General features: G+C 34.6%; 1 protein-coding gene across 3 annotated transcripts in view; it reads right to left on the reverse strand.

Annotated features, from left to right (window-relative positions):
• Positions 1 to 27,728, reverse strand: part of LOC110019517 (K(+) efflux antiporter 5) — a 64,098-nt gene that overhangs the window by 23,547 nt on the left and 12,823 nt on the right. For all 3 annotated transcript variants that reach the window (XR_002293458.1, XM_020717202.1, XM_020717203.1), the window contains exons 8-14: positions 19,331 to 19,402; positions 19,140 to 19,223; positions 18,953 to 19,021; positions 18,804 to 18,881; positions 17,442 to 17,530; positions 17,157 to 17,253; positions 277 to 330 (exon numbers count right to left, since the gene is read on the reverse strand). Coding sequence is in view for 2 of the 3 variants with exons in the window: in XM_020717202.1 (XP_020572861.1) it covers positions 277 to 330; positions 17,157 to 17,253; positions 17,442 to 17,530; positions 18,804 to 18,881; positions 18,953 to 19,021; positions 19,140 to 19,223; positions 19,331 to 19,402 (543 nt within the window). In the remaining variant the exon portion in view is untranslated. The remainder of the gene's footprint in view (positions 1 to 276; positions 331 to 17,156; positions 17,254 to 17,441; positions 17,531 to 18,803; positions 18,882 to 18,952; positions 19,022 to 19,139; positions 19,224 to 19,330; positions 19,403 to 27,728) is intronic.

The following is a 27,728-nucleotide window of genomic DNA, read 5'->3' on the forward strand; positions in this document are numbered from 1 at the left end:
CATATTTTATTTTGCCAATATTATTGCTCTGTGTTTTTAATTCTGTTTTTTTCTTTTTTTTTTCCTTTTTAATGTGAAGCTTAAAAAAAGGCAGATGTTTAAAAAAATCAAAATTTATATTTTTATGGTAGACTGTTCAGAAATAACAGCATGAAAGTTTTGTTAGAAAGAGAAAATTAACGCAAAATATTCTGCATAAGTAACTGATAGTGTGAGCATCATTTATCTTTGTTAGAAAGTAAGTTAATAAAAATTAATACAGGGACAAAAACTTACCCAGGCTGATAGCAAGCAAAAGGCCACAGAGGCCAGTTGATAGATCTCATTGGTCTGCAAGTTTTGGCAAAAAATTAATGATAACAGATACATACACAAAAGACATAATTACAAAGAAAGACATTTAATTGTCTATTAAGATTACAAATATGACGGTTACAGTATTAAACAAGAACATTCTGGAAAGAATAGGTCATCAATAAGCGTTCTTGGCATGGATAGCTAAATTTGGCAGAAAGCCCCAGACACTACATTATGAGCACATAAAACTGTTTGATAACGGTAAATATCATTTAACACAAGTTACAATATACAATAGCTCCACCTAAACAGTGCGAATGACTGGCAATAATAATCAGCTTGATACTGCTGCAATAAAAATTTCAGCAGCTTCTTTCCCTCGGAACCTCGCTAATGGGCAATACCGTCTAAATATAACTCTTTAAAACCTTTCAAGTTAGCTTTACTGGAATTAGCCATAAGATGAAATTTTAACGATAAGGGTTATTTGGTAAAACTTGTAGAGTTTAATAGGATGGAATATACGACTCAGTGGTCGTGTTTACCCGCTCCCGCCATAGGAGCTGGTATTTGTTCACAGATTCGATTCAAATGTAGTTGCCTTCAATTTTGGACTTACCCCAAACACGTTTCAGGATGCTTCCTTAATGGTGATGCAAAATACATTAGAATTTTGGATGCATTTTATGCAGGCGCACAAAAAAAATTAAAAAGTCATGGATTACAGATCATTAAAGACCTTTTTTTACATGCAAATAAAAAAAATTCAGGAATATAATCAAAACGATGCAAATATCAATTAAAGTCAAAGAAACAAACAATAAATTGAAACCATGAAAACATCAGTGAGCAAATGCAATATTTTCACTCCAATTAAAATTTCAATTGTATCAAATGTGAAAAAAAAAATTATTTTGGCATCACCCAAAGAATTGATACAAATGATAGCTTTTGGGAAAAAAAAAATTTATTGGAGGAGATCTAAATGAACATGTTGGCGGAGTGGTAAAAGATTTTGGAAATATTCATGTTGGCTACGGTTCTGGAGTAATTAATAAAAAAATTAGAACCATATTAGAAATTTTAGTTTATAATTTTATTATTGCTAATACATTATTTAAGAAAAGAGATAAACATATTATTAATTAAAAAAATAGTTCTAATAAAATACAAATTTATTATTTTTTTATGAGAAATATATCGTCGAGAATGTAAAGATTGTAAGGTCAATCCAAGTAAAAATTTAAATACTCAACATTTGAGAATGTAAAGATTGTAAGGTCATGTCGGCGCTTAAAAAGGGGGAAAAGTTTAATGTTTGGGGGTCGCCCGTAAGATTGGATTTTACGATAAATAGTTGTAAGATAAATAATACAATGAAGCACTAGAATTTGATGGGGGCTTCTAAAAGATACAAATAAAATTATTTTTATAAGTAAATTTCAATTTCAACATTTGGGATATTCATGAAGAAGTTATTTCTATGTGGGATAAAGTAACAACACTATTAAACAAGTGGTAAAAGATGTACTTGAAAAATAAAAAAAATATTTATATATAAAAAAAGTTACTGGTATAGAAATAATGTGCAAAACAAGATAAAATAAAGTGTTATAAAAATTGGTTTAAAAGTAAAAACTTAAAAAAATGGGAAAAATATAAGGTGATCTGTAATGAGTCTAAGAGAACAATTTGTGATGCAAAAAATTCTATTTAAAGTGATATTTATAATATATTAGATACAAAAGATAGTGAGAAATATATGCATAAACTAGCCATACAAAGAAAAAAGAAAAGTAAGGATTTATTTTAAGTGTATTAAAGATGAAAATTAAAAATTACTTTTCTTAGAAGAATATATTCAATATAGATAGGTGACTATTTTGACAAACTTTTCAATAAAGTTTCTAAAAAGATGATCGACCTTAGCGATTTTAATATCGTTAATAATAATAAAACTTTTTATTTTTACAAACGCATTAGTGAAAAAAATGTTGAGGCTTTAAAGCAAACCAATGGTAGACAATCAGTAGGATATGATGTTATCCCTATTGAAGTGTGGAAATATCAAGGAGAATTGGGAATTCCTTGGCTTACTAAACTCTTTAATATCATTTTAAAACTAAAAAGATGCACGAGTGGACAAAGTATTTTGTTTCTCATTTTTAAGAATAAAAGGGATGCATAAGAGTGTGCAAATTATAAAAGAATTAAGTTAATGTGTTAAAATTTAAAATTATGAGTGAGGGTAATTGAACATAGGTTAAGACGTAATCCAAAGATTTCTCATAATCAATTTGAATTTATGTCGGTCAAGTCCACTAAGGAAGCTATACATTTATTGAAAGATTTGATGGAGAAGTACAGAGAGAGAGTAAGTAGGACCTACATATGATTTTTATTGATTTAGAAAAGGCTTACGATAAGGTTTCAGTAGAAGTTCTTTGGATAATTCTAGAAAAGAAAGGAGTCAATATAACTTATATTCAAATCATTAAAGATATGCATGGTGAAAGAGTGTAATTGAACATATGTTAAGACATATTATAAAGATTTCTCATAATCAATTTGGAATTATGTCGAACATGTCTACTGAGGAAGCTATACATTTATTGAGATGTTTGATAGAGAAGTTCAGAAAGAATAAAGAGGATCTACATATGATTTTTGTTGATTTAGAAAAATCTTACGATGAGATTTCTAGAAAAGAAATGTGGTTATATGACTTATATTCAAGTCAATAAGGATATGTATAATATAGCTGTTACTTGTGTTCGAACAATAGGAGGATTGACCGAATATTTTTCTATTTTAGTTGTATTACATCGGGGATTGGCTTTAAGCACATATATTTTTGCTTTAGTTATGGATGCTCTTACTGGATATTTATAGGAGGATGTACTTTGATGTATGTTTTTCGCTGATGATATCCTTCTTGTGGATAAGACCAGAGAAAAATTTCAGGAAAAGCTTGAATTATGAAGGTCTACATTGGAGTCTAAAGGCCTTCGTTTGAGTAGGTTTAAAATTTAATACATAAAATTTAATTTTAGTAATAATAGTACTAGTAGCAGAGTTATAATAATGAGTGATCAAATCATTAAAAGATTTTAACGTTTTAGATATCTCAGACTATTGTTCAATGTGATGAGTTTCTAAAAAGATGATCGACCTTAGCAATTTTAATATCGTTAATAATAATAAAACTTTTTGTTTTTACAAACGCATTAGTGAAAAAAATGTTGAGGAGGCTTTAAAGCAAACCAATGGTAGACAATCAGTAGGATATGATGTTATCCCTATTGAAGTGTGGAAATATCAAGGAGAATTGGGAATTCCTTGGCTTACTAAACTCTTTAATATCATTTTAAAACTAAAAAGATGCACGAGTGGACAAAGTATTTTGTTTCTCATTTTTAAGAATAAAAGGGATGCATAAGAGTTTGCAAATTATAAAAGAATTAAGTTAATGTGTTAAAATTTAAAATTATGAGTGAGGGTAATTGAACATAGGTTAAGACGTGATCCAAAGATTTTTCATAATCAATTTGAATTTATGTCGGTCAAGTCTACTAAGGAAGCTATACATTTATTGAAAGATTTGATGGAGAAGTACAGAGAGAGAGTAAGTAGGACCTACATATGATTTTTATTGATTTAGAAAAGGCTTACGATAAGGTTTCAGTAGAAGTTCTTTGGATAATTCTAGAAAAGAAAGGAGTCAATATAACTTATATTCAAATCATTAAAGATATGCATGGTAGAGTTCTTACTCGCGTTCGAACAGAAGGAGGATTGATCTAGTATTTTCCTATTTCAGTTGGATTACATTAGGGTTCGACTTTAAGCCAATATCTTTTTGTTTTAGTGATGGATGCTCTTATTGGACATTAAAGGAGGATGTACTTTGATGTATGTTTTTCGCTGATGATATCCTTCTTGTGGATAAGACCAGAGAAAAAATTCAGGAAAAGCTTGAATTATGAAGGTCTACATTGGAGTCTAAAGGCCTTCGTTTGAGTAGGTTTAAAATTTAATACACAAAATTTAATTTTAGTAATAATAGCACTAGTAGCAGAGTTGTAACAATGAGTGATCAAATCATTAAAAGATTTTAATGTTTTAGATATCTCAGACTATTGTTCAATGTGATGATGATATAGATAGGGATGTTATTAATATAATTCAAGTTAGTTGGTTGAAGTAGAGGAATGCATCAGACCTATTGTGTCATAGAAAAGTACCTCTTAGAGTTGAAAGAAAAATTTTATAAGATGGTGGTGAAACCTGCAATGCTTTATGGCGTAGAATGTTGAACTTTAAAAGAGAAGCATAAAACAAAGCTAAGTGTTGTTAAGATGAGAATGCTTAAGTGGATGAGTGGCTTGACACTTAGAGACAAAATGTGAAACGAATCCATCCGTGAAAGGGTTGGTGTAGCTCCAGTTGCACACAAAATTAGAGAGAATTGTCTTATAGATGGTTTGATCACATTAAACGTCGACCATTTGATGATTCAGTTAGGAGAGTAGATGTTTTAGATACAACATATGTTAAAAAAGGCAGATGTAGACCTAAAAAGATAACTTATTGTATAAAAAATAATATCAATCTATTAGAATTAAATGAAAATATGCCACTCAATAGGACACAATGGAGAAAAAAATTCATGTTAGTCGATCTCACTTAGTGGGACAATGAATTGTTGTTACTGTTGTTGTTGTTGTGTCAAATTTGGACAAAACCAAACCTCTAGAAAATCAATAAATAAAATATTTAAAAGAAAATAGACAAAATAAAATAATCACCCAAGCCAAGGGCAGTCAAGCCTCACCCTTATATATGGAGATGACTTAGGTCCAATTTAGGTAGAACCTAGGGTATGAAATGGTTTAGGTTCAATGTAGATAGAACCCAAAGTTTAAGATGAAGATGATTTAAGTCCAATGTAGGGTAGGTAGGACTTAAGATTTAATATCACTTAGGTTCAATTTAGGTAGCACCTAAGGATTAGAGATAGTTTTAACTTAGAGATTCAATATGGGTTGAACCTAAAGGTTTAAGTTGAAAGAATAAGCCTAATTTAAATAAGACTTAAAGGATATTTTAAAGTCTAATTTAAGCTAGACTTATTTTGTTTAGGGATTATTTAAACATAATGTAGATAAAGTTTAATTAAATTAATTAGGTCTAATTTAGGTTAGACCTAATTTAGAGTTTATAGGTTAATTAAGCCTAATGTAAGTAAGACTTAATTATATTAATTAAGTCTAATTTAAGTTAGACTTAATTAGGGTTTAGTTTGACTTAAACCAAATATAATTAAGGTTTAAGGAGATTAATTAGGTCTAATTAGGGTTTAATTTGTCATAAACCTAATGTAATTAAGGTTTAAAAATGTTAATTAGGTCTAATATGGGTATAAACCTAATTAAGGTTTAATTTGTCTTAAACCTAATGTAATTAAGGTTTAAGAATGTTAATTAGGTCTAATAGGGGATTAGACATAATTAGGCTTTAATTTTTCTTAAACCAATTAATGTTTAAGAAGGTTGATTAGGTCTAATAGGAGATTAGGTTTAATTAGGATTTTGATTAAGTTTGGGTTCACTTGGATTGAACTTAGATGTCTAAGTTTAATTTGAACCTATTTGAAATTGGATTCAAAGGTTTCTGGTTTTGAACCTATTGTTATGTGAGTTCATTTAGATTGAACTCAAAATTTGGGATTTTGATTTTGAGTCTGTATGGGTTAGACCCAATAATTTTGAATAGATTACTAAACCCAATGTTGGTTAGGATTTAGACTTGCCCTAGGTCTAATTTGGAAACCAGACCATGAGGATTGGATCAATTATATAGATCATCCAAGGCAAATATCTAGGTCTAAAGGATTTTAAGGTTTTTTAAATGTAAATTTAAAAATTTACAATTTCAACACTAAGAGGCAAAATGTCATTTTAAAATTTCTAGAAAGCTAAAAATTGGCATCCTAAATTTTCTAGCCATCTCCAATTTTAATTTCCAATTTCTTTGATTTTTATAATTATTTTTAAAAATAATTACAAAATTCAATGGAAATTAATGAAATTGGTTTTAGAGATCTATTTTAGCCTTGAAAAAATTACAAAATATCCCTAAAAGTGAAAAGATCATTCTTTGAAAATTTCATTATTTTAAGGTTTATAAATAATTTTAATAATTAAATTACTCCTGGAGTAAATAATTAATTAAAAATTAAATATAATTAATTAATTTCAATTTTTGTTTTCATAATATTTTTCTCATTTTTCTGAATTCAGATGTATTTTTATTCCATTTTGTATGATTTTTCTGTGTCAAGATATGAATTTTTAAAGATTTTAAATATTTTCTGATTTATTAAATCATTAATTCCATATTTATCGGACTAGGCGCCAGCTCATCCTCGGAGCTGTCGAATCTCCACATGGCGCGGATTGATTGGGAATGCTATACACGCGTCCGCTTGCGTGGCCCGTGGTTCTATCCATTTCATATGGACGGATTCGCGGTCCGACCACATTACAGTTGTCCAATTCCAATACACGGAAATGGACGGCATCTAGCCAATGTCCCCAAATTGTGATAACTCGTAAACCTCTCATTTTTAAACCCTAAGATCTTTGCCAAATCTTAATGGATTTTAATGAAGTTTGTTCCTAAAGCTTCATCTGAAGGAGAGGATCACATCCATACGGTTATGTGGGTATTTTGTAACGATCTTCTTCACAATGTCTGCAATCCGAGCCAAAATTAGGGTTTGAGGCCCATACATTGGCCTTGGGAGATGAAGCTTCAATCAAACTTGATAAAGATGGTCGCTAGGTCCTCGTGAAGCTCTTTCTGAGTTCAATTTGAAATGAAATTAGGCTGAGCTATATCCAAGCTGAAATGACCTCATGGGTTGGTCTTGGGTTAAAGCTAACAGGAAGAACCAATTTTGATTAAAAACTTCCTCGTGAGGCTAAGTGATGGTACTGAAGTGGTTAATTTGATGTTAGGAAGAGCTTAATGTAAACCCAAAAACTTATCCTATTTTTGGGATGAGAAATTGCACTTCTGTAGTGGATTTCAGATGCTAAAATGATGGGGAATCAAGTGCTCGGGGATAGGGACTACTCTTTGTCTTAGGTGTTTTACTTAGGTGTTTTAAGGTTTGAGAGTTGTGGCTAGGTCTTCTCCTTGTGGGGGTCTAGGGTTGGCTCTTTAAATAGCCATGGAAGGCCTTAGATAAGCATAAGGTTGCTTGAGGATGAAGGCGAGCAGTTCAAGATGGCTGGAGATAAGATTATGGCTTGAGGATAGCCATGATTGAGCTTCCCTAAGTCTTCCATGATGAACTGTCATTAAGGTAAGGATTTGGTTATGGTTTCAACAACCTTCCATTGGGAAGAAGGAGAGGTGGAGAGGGGCCCATGGATGAGTTGGCTTGAACACATCCAACTCAGCTTAAAACATTGGATAGATATTTGGGGAAGAATGACACATAACCTCCCCTCATAATGGCTTCATGATAACCTTTGACTTAGGTCAAAAATTGTAGGCTTGTGAGTTTCAAGTAGGTCATTCATGTCATGGTGGGTATTAATGGGTCGTGTATGACCTAATACCAACAGGCTATGAGTTAGATTTAGGGTTTAAGCATAAATCATGGATTTAGGGTTGTCATGGTTTTGTCTTGCCATGAGCTTAAATCATGATTTTAGGCTTAAATCTAAGGTTTAATTTCACTCTCTTTAATCAATTAAATAATTAATTAATCAAGAGAATAAAATAATTTGATGAAAGATCAAATTTTGACCAAAAATGGTGAATTTGACCAATGTTGACCATGATTGACCACCGTTAACCAATTTAGGTCCACAGTTGACCAGGGTAAATTACTTGGCCATGTCTTGGTCGAGTTAGTCACGGGCTCATTAGATTTGATGATATGGTTTGATTTGACCATGTTGACCAAGATTGACCATGATTGACCATGGTTGACCAATTTAGGTAAAAAGTTGACTAGGGTGACTTACTTGACCATGTCATGGGCTCATTAGATTTGAAGGTATGGTTTGATTTGATCATATTGATCACAAAGTTGACCAGGGTGACTTACTTGACCATGTCATGGTTGAGTTAGTCATGGGCTCATTAAATTTGAAGGTATGGTTTGATTTGATCATATTGATCAAGGTTAGCCATGATGGTCAAGTTGACCATATTTTGGTGTTTTTGTGATTGGGTCAACCATAGGGCCTATGGTTGACTTCATGGTAATGGGAATGATCATATGGTCTTGAGTTGACCAATTGATCAAATTTGACGAATTTGGTGTCAAGGTTGACCAAATGGTCCTATCTGACAAATTTGGAATCAAGGTTGACCAAATGGTCTAGTTTGACCAATTTGGTGTTTGGGTTGACCAAATGGTCCAGTTTGACCAATTTGGTGTTTGGATTAGTCAGTTGACCAATTTGGTCATAGGATTCACCAAATGGTCCATGGGGTGTTCATTGAGTCCAAAGTTGATGTGGTGACCACCAAGTCCAGAATTTACTAAATGGTTAATGTGGTGACCATTGGGTCTAGGGTTGACCCATTGGGTCAAGGGATGACTAGATCAAAGTTTTTCATTACTGATCTGATCATTTTGGGTGTTATTGTGGCTTGAGCCCAAAAGGGTGTATTGGGAGTCAATGCAACTTTTAGAGTTTTGGGTGCCCTAGGTGAATTCAAAAGGGGTCAATGTTAGTAATCCCCTCTTCCTAGGGTGAATTTAGCGGTCATGATGATCACTAAGTTTTAAAAGGTGTATGAGGATCTTGAGTTGATGTAGGTGACTTAAGGCATATCCTGTCTATGGGTGTCAATTTGGGGTCCTTACAAAAGTGAGGCCAACAATGTGTGTAATACTAAATAAGTATGCCGCATATATTGGCATTGACCGAAATGTACATCATAACTTGAAACAATTTGTAGCTAGCTTTTAGAGAAGAATGTTATTCCATGTCAGGCAACTTAACATTCAGGTTTTTAAAGTTTGCTGAGGAGAAAAATATCATAACTTATAAAGAAGACATATGGAAAAACAAACTATAGGAAAGCCATAATTCCTTGTCAGGAAGGCCTTACATCCTGCAGTAAGAGGGAGAATGACTGACATACTCAATTGAAGGAGGTCTTATATCATTTCTCGAAAGTGTCTAATGTCGGTATTGGGAAGGGAATGTTGTGAGACTTATATTCTGTCCCAAAGAGAGAAACTAAAGGAATGTCATAGCTTCGTGTCAGAAAGGTCTTATATTTGATAGCAAAGAGAAAGTGAATGACATACTCCATTGAAGGAGGACTTAGATCACTCTCAAAGATGTCAAATGTCGGTTTTGGAAGAGGAATGCTATGTGAATTTCATCCTACTCCAAAGAAAGACTAAAGGAATGTTATAATTCCGTGTCAGGAAGGTCTTACATCTGATAGTAAGAGATAGAGTATATGTCATATTCCATCTAAGGAGGTCTTATACTACTATCCAAAGATGTCAAATATCGGTATGTCGGACTTGGAAAGGAATGCCAGGAGACTAATATCTTATCCTAAAGGAAAATTTAAGGAGAAGCCATAATTCCATGTTATGAAGGTCTTACACCTAATAAGAAAAGAGAGAAGTTTGTTCCTAAAGCTTCATCTAAAGGAGAGGATCACATCCATAGGGTTATGTGGGTATTTTGTAACGATCTTCTTCACAATGTCTGAAATCCGAGGCAAAATTATGGTTTGAGGCCATACCTTGGGAGATGAAGCTTCAATCAAACTTGATAGAAATGGTCGCTAGGTCCTCGCGAAGCTCTTCCTGAGTTCAATTTGAAATGAAATTAGGTTGAGCAATATCCAAACTGAAATGGCCTTACGGGTTGGTCCTGGGAAGGGTTAGAGCTAACGGGAAGAACCAATTTTGATTGGAAACTTCCTCGTGAGGCTCAGTGATGGCATTTGAGTGGTTAATTTGAAGTTAGGAAGAGTTTCATGTCAACCTGAAAAACTTATCCTATTTTGGGATGAGAAATTGAACTTCTGTAGTGGATTTCAGATACTAAAATGATGGGGAATCAAGTGCTCAGGGGATAGGGAATACATTTTGTCTAGGGCTTTTTAGGGTTTGGGAGCTGTGGCTAGGTCTTCTCCTTATGGGAGTCTCGGGTTGGCTCTTTAAATAGCCATTAAAGTCCTTGGATAAGCATAGGGTTGCTTGAGGATAAAGGTGAGCAGTTCATGATAGCTGGAGATAAGGTCATGGCTTGAGGATAGTCATGATTGAGCTTCCCCAAGTCTTCCATGATGGACTCTCATTAAGATAAGGATTTGGTTATGGTTTTGGCTACCTTCCATTGGGGAGAAGGTAAGGTGGAGAGAGGGGCCCATGGATGACTTGGCTTGAACACATCCACCTCAGCATAAAACATTGGATAGATATTTGTGGAAGAATGACACATAACCTCCCCTCATAATGGCTTCATGATAATTTTTGACAGGTAAAAAATTGTAGGCTTGTGGGGGTTTCAAGTAGGTCATTCATGTCATGGTGGGTATTAATGCGTTGTATATGACCTAATACCAATAGGCTATGAGTTATATTTAGGGTTTAAGTATAAATCATGGATTTAGGGTTGTCATGGTTGTCTTTCAATGAGCTTAAACCATGATTTTAGGCTTAAATTCTAGGTTTAATTTCACTCTCTTTAATCAATTAATTAATTAATTAATTAAGAGAAAAAAATAATATGATGAAAAGACCAAATTTAGACCAAAACTAGTGAATTTGACCAAGTTTGACCATGGTTGACCAGTTTGACCAATTTAGATCCAAAGTTGACCAGGGTGACTTGCTTGACCATGTCATGGTTGAGTTAGTCCTGGGCTCATTAGATTTGATGGTATGGTTTGATTTGACCATGTTGATCAAGGTTGACCAAGATGGTCAAGTTGACCATATTTTGGTGATTCGGTCAACCATAGGCCTATGGTTGACTTCATGGTCATGGGGATGATCATATGGTCTTATGTTGACCAATTTGGTGTTTAGGTTGACCAAATGGTCTAGTTTGACCAATTTGGTGTTTGGTTGACCAAATGGTCCAATTTGGCCAATTTGACATTTGGATTAGTTAGTTGACCAGAGTTGACCAATTTGGTCATAGGATTGAGCAAATTGTCTATGGGGTGTTCATTGAGTCCAAGGTTGACCAAAATATCACTAGGTCCAAAATTGACCAAATGGTTAATGTGGTGACCATTGGGTCTAGGGTTTACCAAATGGTCAATGTGGCGACCATTGAGTCAACCCGAATTGACAAAATGGTTAATGTGGTGACCATTGGGTCTAGGGTTGACCAAATGGTCAATGTGGCGACCATTGAGTCAACCCTCAAAAGGGGTGTATTGGGAGTCAATGCAACTTCTAGAGTTTTGGTTACTCTAGGTGAATTCAAAAGGTGCCAATGTCAGTAATTCCTTCTTCCTAGGGTGAACATAATGGTCATGATGATCACTAAGTTTTAAAATGTTTGAGGATCTTGAGTTGATGTAGGTGACTCAAGGCATATTCTATCTATGAGTGTTAGTTTGGGGTCCTCACAAAAGTGAGGTCGACAGGGGTTGGCAGCAAGTAGGCAGGTGGTTGTACGGGACGACAACAAGCTAAAGGTGGTTGGGGTTGGCAACAAGCTAGAGGCGGCAACGAGTGATGGTTGGATACAAGAAATGGAAAAAAAAGTTGTTTTTCGGGTGGCTGCATCGCAGTAACCACGACAGGCGACAGTAGAGGAGCGGTGGAAAACAGTGAACAATAAATAAACAACACCTTAGGATGAGTAGGACGACAACAAGCTAAAGGTGGTTGGGGTTGGCAGCAAGCTGGAGGTGGCAACGAGTGATGATTGGATACAAGAAATAGAAAAAGAAGTTGTTTTCCGGGTGGCTGCATCGCAGTAACCACGACAGACGACAGTAGAGGAGCGGTGGAAAGCAGTGAACAATAAATAAACAACACCTTAGGATGAGTTACTGTCGGAGCACCTCCTTGCCTTCGAATACAACCCTAGAAGGGAAAAACTAGATATCAATGTCTGTCATCACGGAAAACTAAAACAAAAACTACCCTAAAACACATAAAACAACATATAAATATTACTAAGGTAGCTAAGGGTAGGGCCCTCTTACTTAGGTAGCAATTCCCCGTCATGGAAGGATCGTGCGGTCTCCTCCTCCCTTAGGATGAATCGGTTCGGCCTAAGGTTGTCGCTTTCCATATCCCGTGGGGAAGAAGCACCCACATCAATCTCCCGGAGTTAGGAGAGTTTCGACTTCATTTGTCGAAGCTTATGTCTCCTCATTGTATGGAATCCTATCAAGCACGTCGAAGGTCGCGGAGCTGCTATAACCCTTTAGAGCTGAAAGAACTTCAACCAAGTCGATATGAACACCTAGATCCCACTAATGGTTGCACTAGCTCCCAAAACACCGGAGTTTTCCCTAATTATGAGCAAACACCCATATCAGCCCAACCATCTGGGGTACACTGCTGAGCTGTACAAATATTTTGTGTCAAAGATATTCTGTCAAATCCTCTGAAAGTAACCCAAGTTTGGTTCAACCCAAACTGAAGTGAGAGGAATCTCCCCGAAGGGTGGAGGGTATGGCGGTGAGCTATCAAACAAGATGTCTTGAAACACCCTATGTACTGGTGGCCATGTGTCTAAAACTGATTCTTCTATCTCACTGGCCTCTATCAACACCAAAACTGATCCGACTGGTGCTTCTCTGTTAGCAAGGGCACACGTATACTCGGACTCTGCAGAAGGTAGAAAGATTATGCACTTACCATCTTTAGTGAAGGAGTATTCTTGCACCCGTCATGTTGAGTATGGTGATCAAACTACCATGGTCTACCAAACAACTGTTGACAGACATCCATGGGCACCACGTCGCACCAAACCTGATCTTACAACTGACTCCCAATCGAAAATTTCACGAGGCACTCTCTGTCAATGCTGACTCTGTTCTTCTTCCTCAACCACATCAAGGAGTATGGTTGGGACTGTCTTTGAGTCATGAGGCTCAACTTGTCCACCATATGAGTATACCTTGTTGCTCCTTCCAACGATGATGAGACTGCATATCTTGCCTTTCACAGTGCATCTGGTATAGAATATATTGTGATGAAGCCATCATTGTTCACTCGTAACCTCGATCTGAAAAACCCGTCAAACCACAAACATTTAGCCCTCATCCGGTGGAAGATGGTACTCATCACCATTTTCTTCAACTGTCTCCTCTTTGCTCTTTACTCCACTGCACCTTGCTCTGTGAAGAACACAACTCTAAGGGCTACTGGAAGCGATGTGCCCAAATCCATGGTCTTTGAAGCATTTCTTGGTTGGATTGTAGTGGGCATGTTGCTTTTCTCATGCTTATTCTCACTATAAATGGCTCTGTCAAGCTCCTGATAGTCTACTACACTCTCTGAGGCATGCTCCTCCTGAGGTCTCCAACTTTGGTTGGTTGTCTAACTGGCGATGATTGCCTACTTTGCTTTTGTAGTCTCTCCATTTTAGTTCTAAGGTATGCACATCACTCAGTATCCAATAGAGTTGTTGTTGGACCACATTACTAATAGCAAACTTTAGGCCTCCCAAGTAATTGACTATGGTGTGCTCCTCTGTATCCTTCGGTTCCCACTTCAACTTAAGTTGCATAAATTCTGACGTGTGCTCCATTGAGAGCTCCCACTGTAAGTAATGGAGCTTCAAAAAAATATCTTGGCGGTAGTGCGGGGTAGGTATCGTCGCTGCATTGATTTAATCTTTTCCTAAGAAGTGATTTTGTCACCTCTCTTTGTCTCGACCTCTTTAGGTTCCCCCACCACAATAAAATATTTTTCTTCAACTTGATGGCAACGAGCTTCACTCTTCTGCTATCGGACACCTCTTATTTATATTCAAAGATCCGCTCAACGGTTCGCATCAACTCGAGGAAATCATCTAGATCCACTCTCCACTCAAAGTCTGGTAGATCCACCTTCATTCTAGATTTATGCACCTCCAACAAACACGTCATTTTTGTACCTTCTAGTGGGCACTCCATCTCTGCATCCTTAACAAGCATCTCATTTCTACATTCCTAGCAGACATCTCATATATATATCCTCAAATAGACACCTCATTTGTTTATATCTTCCAATAGGCACTTCAGCTCTATGCCTCCGTTGGTATTTTACCCCAAAGGGTTGTGGCCCATATATTTCTCCACTGGAATCATTCTTATGAAAGGGATTTAGGTCTTTTCTTGCGCTCCTGCACAAATTTCACTATAAAAATCAACATTGATCTCGCCCTGAGATGTTTCCTCAATGGAATCGAGTCGTTGTACCACTTGGCTAGTCATTGAATGTCGTCTATGGTAGATTCCTGCTCAGATTACAATAGTCTCCTTGGTGGTGTGATTAGGGTTTTGGCTGTGGTTAGGTTGAAAGAGGTGTGCAGGGTGGAGGGAGTGATATAGGGGATGCTAGAACCCTAGGGTAGACTAGAGTTAACCTAACTCTAATACCAAATGTACCAAAGTTAAACCCAAACCATAATAGAGAAAACAAATATTATTACTAACAAGAAAATAGGGGTTATAAAAAGAGACACGTGGAACTAGAACATAACAAAGACTGAACACAAACTCAACTAGGGCTGAGGTCGAAGACGGTGGTGCTGCGGTTCAAGGAGAAATAGAAATAAAGCAAAAGGGTTTGCAGCAAGTTGGAGGTGGCTAGAAGAGGGCGGCAACAGGTTGGACGTGGTTGGCAGTAGGGCTGGAAGGGCTGGCAGCAAGGTGGAGGCGACTAAAAGAGGGTTATAGCGGGTTGCAGCGAGGTGGAGGCGACTAAAAGAGGGTTATAGCGGGTTGGAGGTGGCTGGAAGAGGGCGATAGCAAGTAGACATGGGACCGAAAAAACTGACAACAAGTTGAAGGCGTCGAGGAGTGATGGCGGGCGGCAGGAAACAACAACGAGGTTACTTCCGGGCGGTGACAACAATCACGACCGCGGCAGCAGCAAAGGAGGAGTTGTATGAAGCAAGGAATGATAGATAAACACCACCTCATGATGAGTTACAGCCATAAAAAGGAAAAACTAGACGTTGACGACTGTCCTTATGGAAAATAACATATAAATACTAATAGGGTAGCTAAGGGTGGGGTTCTATCAATTAGGCAACAATTCCACATCAATGAAAAACCGTGCAGCCCCTCCCTTAGAATGAACAGATTCACGCCAAAGCTTGAGCCGGTTCAACAACCTGAGGTTTCCGCGTTCCGTTCAGAAGATGCACCTGCATCACCACTCCTGCTACAATCCCCAATCAATCTTTCTGACTTTTAAAAAATGAAATTCTAACAATTTGATCTTCTAATATTCATCAAGTAAAATTAACGTAAATTTTGTGCTTCATAAAATTATAAAATGATCACAAAGAAATCAGTTAACGCTAATGCAGGAGAAACCACTAGAATCCATCATAAAAAAGACACAATTTTATTATTAAAGATAGCTGCAAGAGTATAAATTACATAGAATTACCTATTGTTTGTGGATTCGCATGAAAGGGGTGCAAGAAAATAGCTTCATAAAACAATGGTACATCAAACTCATTAAAACTTGAGTTAATGCAAGATTTTTCTAGAACTTTTATTTTGTAGGTGTTAAAGATCCCAAACGACACTCTTTTCTTTCTCTTGTCTTCCCCTTTACTTCGTCAAATTTTTTTTATTGTTAGTTTTCAAATAAGAAGGCGTTTAGTCAAATTAGCTATAATTTGGAATTCTTTCACTTGAAACTTTAACAATGTGCATGGCTCAGCGACCCTTAATTTTCTGGTCATAATTTCAAGTAGAAATTCATAAATCTTTCAACTGAATTGGATTCAATTTTTCCTATTTTCATTAAATGTAGTTTATACATTAATTATTTTAATTAGTAGAATTTATCATACAAATTATGCATGTTTGTTATACTGTTTCCTACATCATATGCTATATTTGAATCATAAACCCTAAACGTTAATTTGATGACTGGAAAGCAGAAGAAAAACCAAAAACAATTATCTGTAGCACCGTAAGCATTTCAATTGGCTAAAACCAAGACATCATAACATTTTGGAGTATCAATGCTGCAACCACAATTTTGATCTTTACTCTGGAAATGGGGTGGAATTTCCAAGATCCACAGATCTACAACGCTTACAGAAATCAAGTACAACTTCATTACACATTGGCTAACAAATAGATAAATCCATATTGGTTTGAAGAAAATTTAGGGGGAAAAAAGAAAGTAGACTAGGGGAAAAATATCATACAAGTTTTGTGAAAGATTTAAATTAGAAGATGAAAGTTAAGTAGGGTAGGAAGAGGTAGGGATAAGCAACAAGTTTGCTAACATGTGGAACACTATACGAGGATGACCTGCCCTGCTCCGGCATCAATATAGAAAGCACCATATGGCTTAGTACAATGGATAAAAATATCCTAAAAACTTCTAAATTCTAAAATTTCAAATGTACAAGTAGAGATATTAAATACAAATGAACGTGAATGCCAAAAGAAAAAAAAAATCAGTGTCTTCCATAATCAAGATACATTTTTTTACAATGAGAAAAGGTCAAAAAAATCCCAAAATATCACTTTTCTCCAGTTTAATACCTCGACTATACAAACGAACAATCAGAGAAATGTGGTACTTTGTATTAAATTGGATCTATACAATTGAAAATTTGTCATATATACATGTTCAAAGAGCAATTACATACCTGTGATGATAATTGAACCATAAGCTTCAAAAAGCGAGGTAGCAAGGACAATGAAAAAACATATCCAATGGCTATAAAGATTGACAACATGAGTACCCTGCACATAATTCAGAATAAACATACTAAAACAGAAAATTGCAATGGAATTATACGATATTTTTTAATACTTCACAGTAAAATACAGAACACCGCAGAACAATATCACAAATATTATCACAAGTATCGATAGAAAGGCAGCTAATCATGCAATACAACATACAAAATTGCATATTGACAGTCTCTTACAGTTTTGCCATTGAGATAATTCCTTCGAGAAGGCCACTATTACCGCCCAAAACAGCAAGCAAAGCAAAGAGTAATCCCACAGCACAATCCTGAGAAACAATCAAAATCAGGACACAAATATAGATGGGAAAACTATTACCAAGCTCAAACAAATGTTTTTTTCAAAAATAATTGAAAATCCGTAAGCTATATCATACTTTCAGAACAATGGCCTATAGTCTCCTTAAAGTCAATAAAATTATGATAAGCAGGTTAGTAGTTTAAGTAGAAGATAGGAAAGCTCCAAGTTCTTGGACATAAGCCAAGGAAAAAACTTCTGCTTAGTTCGACTCCAGTGATTTTCCAAAGGTTTGAAACCAAAAAGAGCATTAATTGAAATACATAAAAAATAAAGCCTAACCAACTACAACATGCTATGCCCAATAATTTCTGCCCACCTAGTAGGACCCCTTTTTGCTCTCACCCTCATGCTAGAAGTGAGCAATAATTATATTATATCGAGGCAAATATCTCTCCACAAACCTTTTTTTTTCACATAAAATATGGCCAATTCTAGAGTTCTCGAACTTAAATGTATTGCGGCAATATGCCACACTAGGCAACTTCTAAGAACTAAGGAAATCTCACACCGTGGTAATAGAAGGTTCTGGAAATCCCTCCAAAGAAGAAAACTAAACAGATACAAAATATTATTTCATTCAATTACCCGTTATGAAATAAAAGAGCCCTAATAATATGGCCTGTCGAACTAATTAATATTCATCCTACAAATATGAAAATAAAATAAAAAATCTTTATCAAACTTAATTTCAAAAACCCACAATTGTAAAGTAATCTCAATATGTATCCCACCAGATTCAGCAGTTTAGGTAATCGTTTCCTTCAAATGTAATTCATTGATCCTCAACTCTGCATATTTATCTTCAAAAAGTTTCCTACCTCTTCACTTCTTCTATGCCAAACTATAATTTAACACACTTTTAGGCTCCTTATATTTTGTAGTTCGCTTAATGGATCTCACGTCATTAATCAAACAGGAGTGACATAAAGTCATCCCCTTTAAGCTTGATCGAAGATCCTCGTTTTTTACTACAATGGCTTATTAAGATGAATAAATAGCCCTCTCAATGAAAGTATTCATGGTATTAATAACAGTTTAACTCATTTACAGTTTGCTTGAATATTTTAGTTGCATTTCAGCCAAGTAAAACAAACGTGCGATACAAGAGAGATTTGAAATAACAGATATGATTTTAACTTACGAAAATTTCCTTTGTTGTGGATTAGTAAAGGCGTGAACTTAGTTTAATAAAATAATTATATTGGAATACTGTAATTAAGCCACATGTCTGAGAAATAAACCTGAAGTATGAGAGTTCCAATTGTCACTTGGCAATGAAGAGAATTTGCACTGCCTTTTTCAACCAAAAATTTTGAAACCTGAATGCAAGGGGGTTAACTTAGTTGTTGTACATGATGGTGTGGAAGGAATCATGCCCGAGTTTCCTTACCACTGCTGTGGATGACATTGACAAAAAGGAACCAACAAACACACCCTCAGATAACTTTGCGCCGCACAACTGCATTCACTCATATGGGCGAAGTATAATTCAGTGCAAATAAATCAACAAATCAAACTGTAATAAATTCAGTTAGAATTACAAAGCAAAGCAAAGCAAAGAGGAATTATTGCCATACTGCAGCTGTAAGCCCACAGAAAGACATTAGAATAAGAATTTGAAGTAGCCCTCCCAAAACAGCAACAGGCCCAACAACTTTTAACTGAAAGTAATTCCAAATGGCAGGGACAATGCTTCAGATGTAATCTAAATGCAAACAGAACAAAAGAGAAACTATAATATTTCTTTCTTCATTTGGATATAAAATACCTTATCTAAGGAAAACTCAAGGCCCAAAGCAAAGAGAAGAAAAATCACACCAAACTGTGCAGTAGTTTCAACCTGTGGAAAACGAGCAACATCACATGAAAACAATCCTAATGGTATAAAGTAGAAAAGCGAATTAGCATCTGCCCATATGGAGAGATGCTCCAAGGTTAAAAGAGAAATTTTATAGGATATATATATACAATAAATTAATTAAATCAAACCTTCGCTGAAAAAAAACTGAAAGTAATCAAGAAATTGAATGTTATAGTAAGAATTGACTGTAGAACACAACTTAATAGCACCAATGCACCCTAAAAGTACATTTTGAGTCTCATATTGAAATTATTAGGTGCAAACTCACCAGCAAAATAAACAGAGAAGCATGCATTGCACCTACTATATTGCATCTTTCATCCCAGATAATCCCTCAAGTCTTTAGTCAACATTGAAATGGGATGGAATGTTTTACTCTATTTTAATTCTATAAATCAAGAAAATAACTAAAGAAGCAAATTGGCAAAAGTACAGTGTCAGGGTGCAATCATTTTAAAGTAAAATAACCATAGACATTGACATCTGTTGTTGATCCCCTTCCGCAATGATGACATCTAAGATGTCAATTGCCATTGATCTTCTGTATAAAATTGATTGTTTCTTATCCACCTACCGACATTGACGGTTGTGGTTCCTTCTCCATGCTTGATGCAACCATCGCAGAACTTCAACTAGTCTTCCCTCGCACCACCATTTAGTCTTACATGGCTTATTATAATCAGTTGTAAGAGAGTGAGCGAGATCACTATCTCATCATCATCGGCCTCTTGTCCTGTCAGTCTTGCCTTGCTAGCATTTTCCAGGGCTTGCCTTACAAATTCTGTCATAATTTTGATCTCTTCAGCAAACACAACTCCATTTCAGCCAGAACTTTTGCAAGTGTTGTCTCAAGCCGAAGCCTTCATCGCTGTTGGTTTCTTTTCTCTTCCATTTCTGCTGCCATAGCTTCCACTAATTTGAGGTTCCAGTAGCCACAAAATTCATTACTATGATTACCTCTAGTACCTGACATTCCTTGATTCCAGTCACAACCTTACATCAGCAACCACAACCTACTTAAAAGGAAAGAAAAGAAAATAAAGAATAAGACTCGGAGAAACATTGGAGTCTACACATGACGGGATTGATCAGTTGAGAATTCTATTAAAGAATCTTGAAAACCTTCAAGTACCATATCATTGACACATTTGGGTGAGTTTCATGTCTTCATTGGATTAAATCTCTCTAATAAACCTTCATAACACTTGGATCATATATTTAGAAGCTATTGATTATATGACTCACTCCACACCGAAATTGAGCACATAGTCATTAACACAAAAGAAGTAGAAAAATTGTCACAAAAAATGGCTCTTTAACAAATGTAGTTTGTCTAAAGATATGTTCAGTCTGATCCCTCACTTGTGCTAAAAGGATACTACTTGCTCCAAATATGTTAACTAGCCATATTTCAATAAAAAAACCTATATAAGAATTATATTGAAATGAAAACTTTTATTTGAGGATCAAAATTCAAGAAAAGATGATACAATGTGCTAAAGGATAGAATGGACTTCATTATCTAGAGAAAAAAAATCAATCAAGCGATAATAAAAGTAAATTACCTAAATATTTTCTTTTTAAGCATTCTAAATCCAATAAAGACAACATATAGCTTTATCATTGTAGAATAAGACATCCATAAGTTAGAACTTCGAAGATTGTATTTACTTGTAATTTTTATGGAGTAGGAATAAATGATTATTTCTCTTCAATTTCATAGAAGTGGTTACAAGATAAATAGCAGGGAAAGACCACCAAATTAAGAAAGTCAGAAAATCCATGTGCTAGATTAAGAAATCCATAAGTTAGAACTTCGAAGATTGTATTTACTTGTAATTTTTATGGAGTAGGAATAAATGATTATTTCTCTTCAATTTCATAGAAGTGGTTACAAGATAAATAGCAGGGAAAGACCACCAAATTAAGAAAGTCAGAAAATCCATGTGCTAGATTAAGAAATCCATAAGTTAGAACTTCGAAGATTGTATTTACTTGTAATTTTTATGGAGTAGGAATAAATGATTATTTCTCTTCAATTTCATAGAAGTGGTTACAAGATAAATAGCAGGGAAAGACCACCAAATTAAGAAAGTCAGAAAATCCCTGTGCTAGAAAGAAGGAAAACAAATATAATAAATTACCAACAAAATAAAATTAAAAAAAAACAAAAATAAAAGATACTAAAAATAGAAAATCCTAAAAATCTGACACCACTACTTAAGTTGGAGAATAGATATTTATCATGCACAACTTACTTATAAGAGCTTAAAATTAGGCCTAAAAAGTCCTTTGGTGAAGAAATCTGCTATTTGTTGTGTAGTTAGGGATAATAGATGCAAATAGCTCCACAATTAACCTTTTTTATGAAGAGTCTGTCAATCTCCACATATTTTGTGCGGCATGTTGCACTGGATTTTCTACAATGCTTATGACAGTTTCATTATCACAATATAACATCATTGATATGCTTATCAAGATTTGTAACCCTTCAGGAACTCTTTTCAACCATAATATTTCATATATTCCATTAGCAATAGCTTTATATTTTTTTCTTGACACTGCTCCTCACAAGCACATTTTGTTTTACTCTGTCATATAACTAGATTTCCCCAAATATTAGTATCTATATGTTGATCTCCGGCCAGTAATTGAGCTCGCCCAATCTGAATTAGTGTATGCCCGTGTTTTTTTGTGTGGTCTTCGAAAAGAGTAAACCCTTGTTTGGTGTACCTTTTAGTTATAGGAGAATCCTATTAGGTGCTTCAAGGTGTTTCTCATAGGGCAAATCCATAAGTCGGCTTAACAAACTCACAACTAATGCAATATTTGGTCGTGTATATGATAAGTACATCAACTTTCCCACCAATTTTTAATACCTAACTGTATTCACTGGATCACATTCATTCCCATCTCCTAATTTTTTATTGGAATCAATTTGAGTGTTGTAGGTCTACACCCACACAACCTAGTTTCCGTAAAAAAATCAAAAACATAGTTTGGTTGAGAAATAACAATCCCTTTCTTCGATCAAGAAACCTCCAAGTCAAGAAAATACCTCAGGAACTCTAAATCCTTGGTCTTAGAAACTGATGAAAGATAAGTCTACAAATGGTTCATTTAATATATGTCGTCTACGATGAGAATTATATCGTGAGCATACACAATCAGTACAATTATCTTCCCATCCTTTCAATGTCTAAAGTTTACTGTATGATTTACTTGTCTTTGAGTATACATCTGACCATTAAAAAACAAAGTAAATTTCTCAAATCACGCTCTCGATAATTGTTTCAACCTGTATAAGGACTTTTTTATTTTAAAACTTTTGTGTCAAACTTCTCACTAAATCCTAGAGGTGCATTTATTCCTAGTTCCTCAGTAGTGAATGTATTTTGTATATCCAACTATTGTTAGGGCCAATAAAGATTATTCGTAATAACCCTTATAGAATTTTATTTTGCGACTGAGGTGAATGTTTCTACGTAATCAATGTCATAAGTTTGAATGAATGTCTTGGAAACCAGTAGAGTCTTGTACCGTTCTGTTGAGTCATCAAAATTATACTTGATTGTAAACACCCATTTGCACCTTACAGTTGTCTTCTCCTAGGTAAATTAACCAATTTCGTGTCTTTTTTTCCAAAAGCTTTCATCTCCTCGAAGCAACTTCATTCCACATAGAAACTTTCAGAGCGTTTTTCACAGTCTTATGAATCTTCATACAAGATAACTGTGAAATGAAACACAAAAAAATAAGTAAAAAAAAAATTCATATGACACATAATGGGGCAACGGACATTAGGCGTAAGACCTCAACCCCTTAGATGCAGCAATGAGAAGAAATAGAATCATTAGACTTAGCATTAGAACTAGACTAAGGTTCAAGACTAGAAGATTCAATATTCGAAGATTAAGTGAACTGAACATGGGGTAAAGACTCTGTGAGGACAACCTTAAGGGCTCGCGGATTCTAGATAATATAAAGGATTCACAAACCCCTCTATGGGGTTGCATCTAGCGCGAGTAGATAATGTCAAATGATATCACCGTCGAGTTCTTTTTCCTATTTCTTTATTAGTTGTTATAGGATCATGAACATCATGAGATGATACTATAAAAAGACCATGATTATCTTCAATATCTAAAAGATTTGACACACTCTCCTAATGTAATATAGCTTTAATTTTTAGATTAACCACCGTCGAGTTCTTTTTCCTATTTATTTATTAGTTATTATAGGATCATGAACATCATAAGATGATACTATAAAAAGACCATGATTCTCTTCAATATCTAAAAGATTTGACACACTGTCTCCTAATGTAATATAGCTTTAATTTTTAGATTAAGCAATCAAGATTGTGGAGGTATTATTTTGTAAATAGTAGATTTGAATGAAGTCCAGAAAAATAGTAGTCAAATTTATCCCCCCCTTTTAAGATAATAAGAAAATCGGGTTGTAATTAAAAAAAGTGGCATTCATGATAACAAAAATTTTTTTAGAAATATTTATATACCTTTTGAGTATGAGCATAAAAAAAAATACATTTTTTATGCTCGTGGTTTAAGTTTTTCTTAATTATGACTATAAATATGAAAAAATGTAGTACACTCAAATATCTTTAAATATAAAGAAAATGAGTTGAATTATTGGAAAAATCTTATGAAATGGTGTTTAAAATTTAAAACAATATGAGGTGTTCTATTTATGAGGAAAGTAGCAGTAAAAACGACTTCACCTCAAAGATAAATTGGCATATGACTGATAAACAACAATGCTCGAGTAGATTTCAAAAAAATATTTATTTTTTATTTCAGACAGATCATTTTATTGGGGAGTGTTGACACAAGAGTTTTAATGGCCCAAAAATACTTTTGAAATATTTTCAGTCATTGTAATTCTATAATATTTGAATAATTTCTTGAAATTTTGATTATACCATGTTGTAAAAGATTTTTAAAATAGTTTCCAATTCAAAATTTTATTTTATTTAAAAGAAACCTAACTTAATCTTGTGCGATAATCAGTTAACGTTAGAAATCATTTTATCCTAGAGTGTGTAAGAATTTTACAAGGACCACAGATAACCCTATGAATCAAAGTAAATAGTGTAATTTATTAATATGTTAGAGGAGAAAAAGATGCATGATTATATTTAACAAACTGACAAACTTCACATTAAAAGAAGACAGATTTCTAACCAGTATTTTAAATATTGAAAATTAGGATGATCTAACCTATAATATCATAACATAATATTAAGTCTTTGAAAAAAAAAATAAAGTAGCTATTTTGACATTATCTGTTCAGAACAAGTCCACATCAAAATAAAAGTCCATTTTTTCGCTAGCATTATCAATTATCCTCCTAATGATCAGTTCTTGAAACTCACAACAAGAAAGGTAGAATTTAACTTTAATTAAATAGTTAGAGGTAATTTTACTAATGGACCGCAAGATACAAGACGTAGAATTTAACTTTAATTAGATAGTTGGAGGTAATTTTACTAATGGACCGCAAGATACAAGACAAATTGGGAACATGGTGATGAAGCTGAACTAGAGCGGCAAGAGTGAATGGAGGAGCTCCATAATCTTCTCAAGTGGAAGAGAATGAATGTAGCTCTAATACCATGTAATTTTTTGGGAGCAGTAAAAAATAATTATTCATCTTCAATTTCATAAGAAATGTTTTCAGGATAAATAGCAGGAAAATGACACTAAATTAGGAAAACAAAATCCGTCACAAAATATCCAATATTAGAAGAAAGGAAACATAAATTAGCAGTTACCAACAATATAAAATTATAAAAATAAAAAACACTAAAAATAAAAATTCCTAAATATCCAGCACTTCTCAATGTGAGAACTTGAAGTTGAAACATTGCAGGGTGTCGTGTCAACAAATAAAACCAAATATGCACATTTTTCCATCAATAATAAATGAATTTTAATTCCAGTTTCTCTAATTCATAATAACATTTAGGGTCCTACAACTTCAAATATGCTATACATTGGTGACTTGAGGCATTCATTGATGATTACACCAAAGTCTCCCGGTTTTTTAACTAAAAGATAAATTAAATGTGAGTTTTGCTGTTTGCAATTTTGCATACTACAGCCCAATTTGCTTTCAAAATCAAACAAATTAGCTCTGCTAACACAAGGGATTCTTACAAGTTAAGGCATTATTCATGATTCATCATGTGTAAATACCCCACAAATATAGAAAATATTTATTGATAAAAAAATATTCATTTCCTTAAAACAAGGCAGAAGCAGCACTCTACTGACTTTCTTGTTATTTTTCCCTCATGGGACTCTTAGGATTTCTGCATTCAGATTTTGTTGTTGTTGTGTTTGAGGGAAGAACAAGGTCACAAACTGCATGCTTAAATTTTATTCCCATAACTCCTACGAGATTGGTGGGACTTTCACATTTTGTATTTTGATGAGATTTGAGGGATCAGTGGCGTGTTGGAAGAATGCAAGGAAGAAGAGAGGGAGGTTCGGGAATAGAGGTGATGAAAGTATGTGTGAGGGCTGGGAAGAAAAAATGCATCTCTTTTTTCTCTCCTTGTTTGTTTTGTTTGTTCTTTTTTTTCTCTTTTTTTCTTTTTTCTCTTTACTTTTTTTTTTATATTTCTCTTTTTTTTCTTTTTTCTCTTTACTTTTTTTTTTATATGAAGGCGTCAGAAAGCTCAAGTGAATGTAAACTCAGTGCATTAAAAAAGTGCGAAATATATATTTTTTAATCTATTTTTGTATGTTTAAGAAAATATATTGGCATATATTATTCATTTATCAAATTATTTTTTATGGATTTATCATATTATTTATAAACACACACACACACATTATTTAATTTTTTATTCATATATATGTGTTATTATTATTAATTCAATTTATGTTATTTTACCTTTCTAAAATGAGAATTTATGAAGTCCCTCTTGTCAACTTTATCCCTCAGACATGAAAAGTTTTTGTTTCTCATACAAGTTAAATTTTGTCCTTCTACAATAAACAATCTCGAGTTAATTAAGAGACTTTCCTGAGACATTTTATTATATTGAACTCATATAAATGATCCGTTTAAAAAACTATAGGTGTTTGAATACACTTGATATGATTGAAAATTTTTGAGTCATTGTCACAAATTAACATCAATCTTTCATCATTTCCATTGCATTTGATTTCAGCAAGTTTTAGGATATATATATACCGGATGGGTCTTCGTTTTCGCTCTGCTAGGGTTTCCGCTCATGGCGAACCCTAGCTTGAAACAGATGACTTTTTTCACTCGTTTTGTTCCTTTTTGTCTTCATCATCGGCTCTGGCTGGCGGAGGAGCTCGTGCTGCTTCGAGCCTGCTCGTCTGCTGTGTTGTCTGCGGCAGAGGAGACGCGTCGTCGTCTGCTGCGTCGTCTTCCACATCTGCGTCATCGTTTGCATCTTGCGCTTCGTCGTTTTGTCGTCTGCGGAGGAGACTGCTCGTCTGCGGCGCTTCGCTCGACTACTTCGCCAGAGTTCCGTTGGACTGCTCCGCCAAAGTTCTGCTCGACTGCTCCGCCAGAGTTTCTACTCGACTGCTAGCGTCACGTTCGTTCGTAAGCGGCAAACGTTGCAGTACTTGTGTGAAGAACGCTAATGACCTCAGAGTTTTCTTACGTTGCCGCCCTCGCCTGTGATAACCCTGCCAAACCCTCATATTCTATAGTAGTTCACAAAAACAGCTCCCCTTTCCATCTCGCAGATAGTCCGATATTCTCGCAGATATACATGATTCTAATGCAGGACATGAAGATTGCAATCTCATAAAAAAAGTAGAGAAAAAGACGGACAAACCAACAATATTACGGACAAACCAACAATATTCTTCAACAATATTCTTCTTTGACGCTGAAATTTCAACTCGTACAGAAAATATAAATGTACACTAGCTGGAAAGTTCCAATTATGTTATCATAAGATGAAAATTATCAGGAAGGTTTTTGAAGATTTCAAACTGGTTGGAGATTGACAGGTGGGTCATTTCGACGGAAGACGTGTTATGATACAGGTGAGCATAAAAGAAAGACCATAGAAGAAGTTTACACAAAGATTTTCTCAAAGAAATTCATCACAATCGAGGCAAATATATGAAATTTGCTCAAATGAACCCCTAATTTTGATCTCAGTCAAGAACCCTCAATTGCGCCTATCTGGTTCTCTTTACCTGAACTCAAGCTTCAAACTTACTTATCTTATATGCAATTGGGACTACCCTTGGAAAACCTTTGCAGGTAGACTTATCTACAGTTCATT

This window comes from Phalaenopsis equestris, unplaced genomic scaffold (genome assembly GCF_001263595.1).
Source record: "Phalaenopsis equestris unplaced genomic scaffold, ASM126359v1 Scaffold000060, whole genome shotgun sequence".
Lineage (NCBI taxonomy): Eukaryota > Viridiplantae > Streptophyta > Magnoliopsida > Asparagales > Orchidaceae > Phalaenopsis > Phalaenopsis equestris.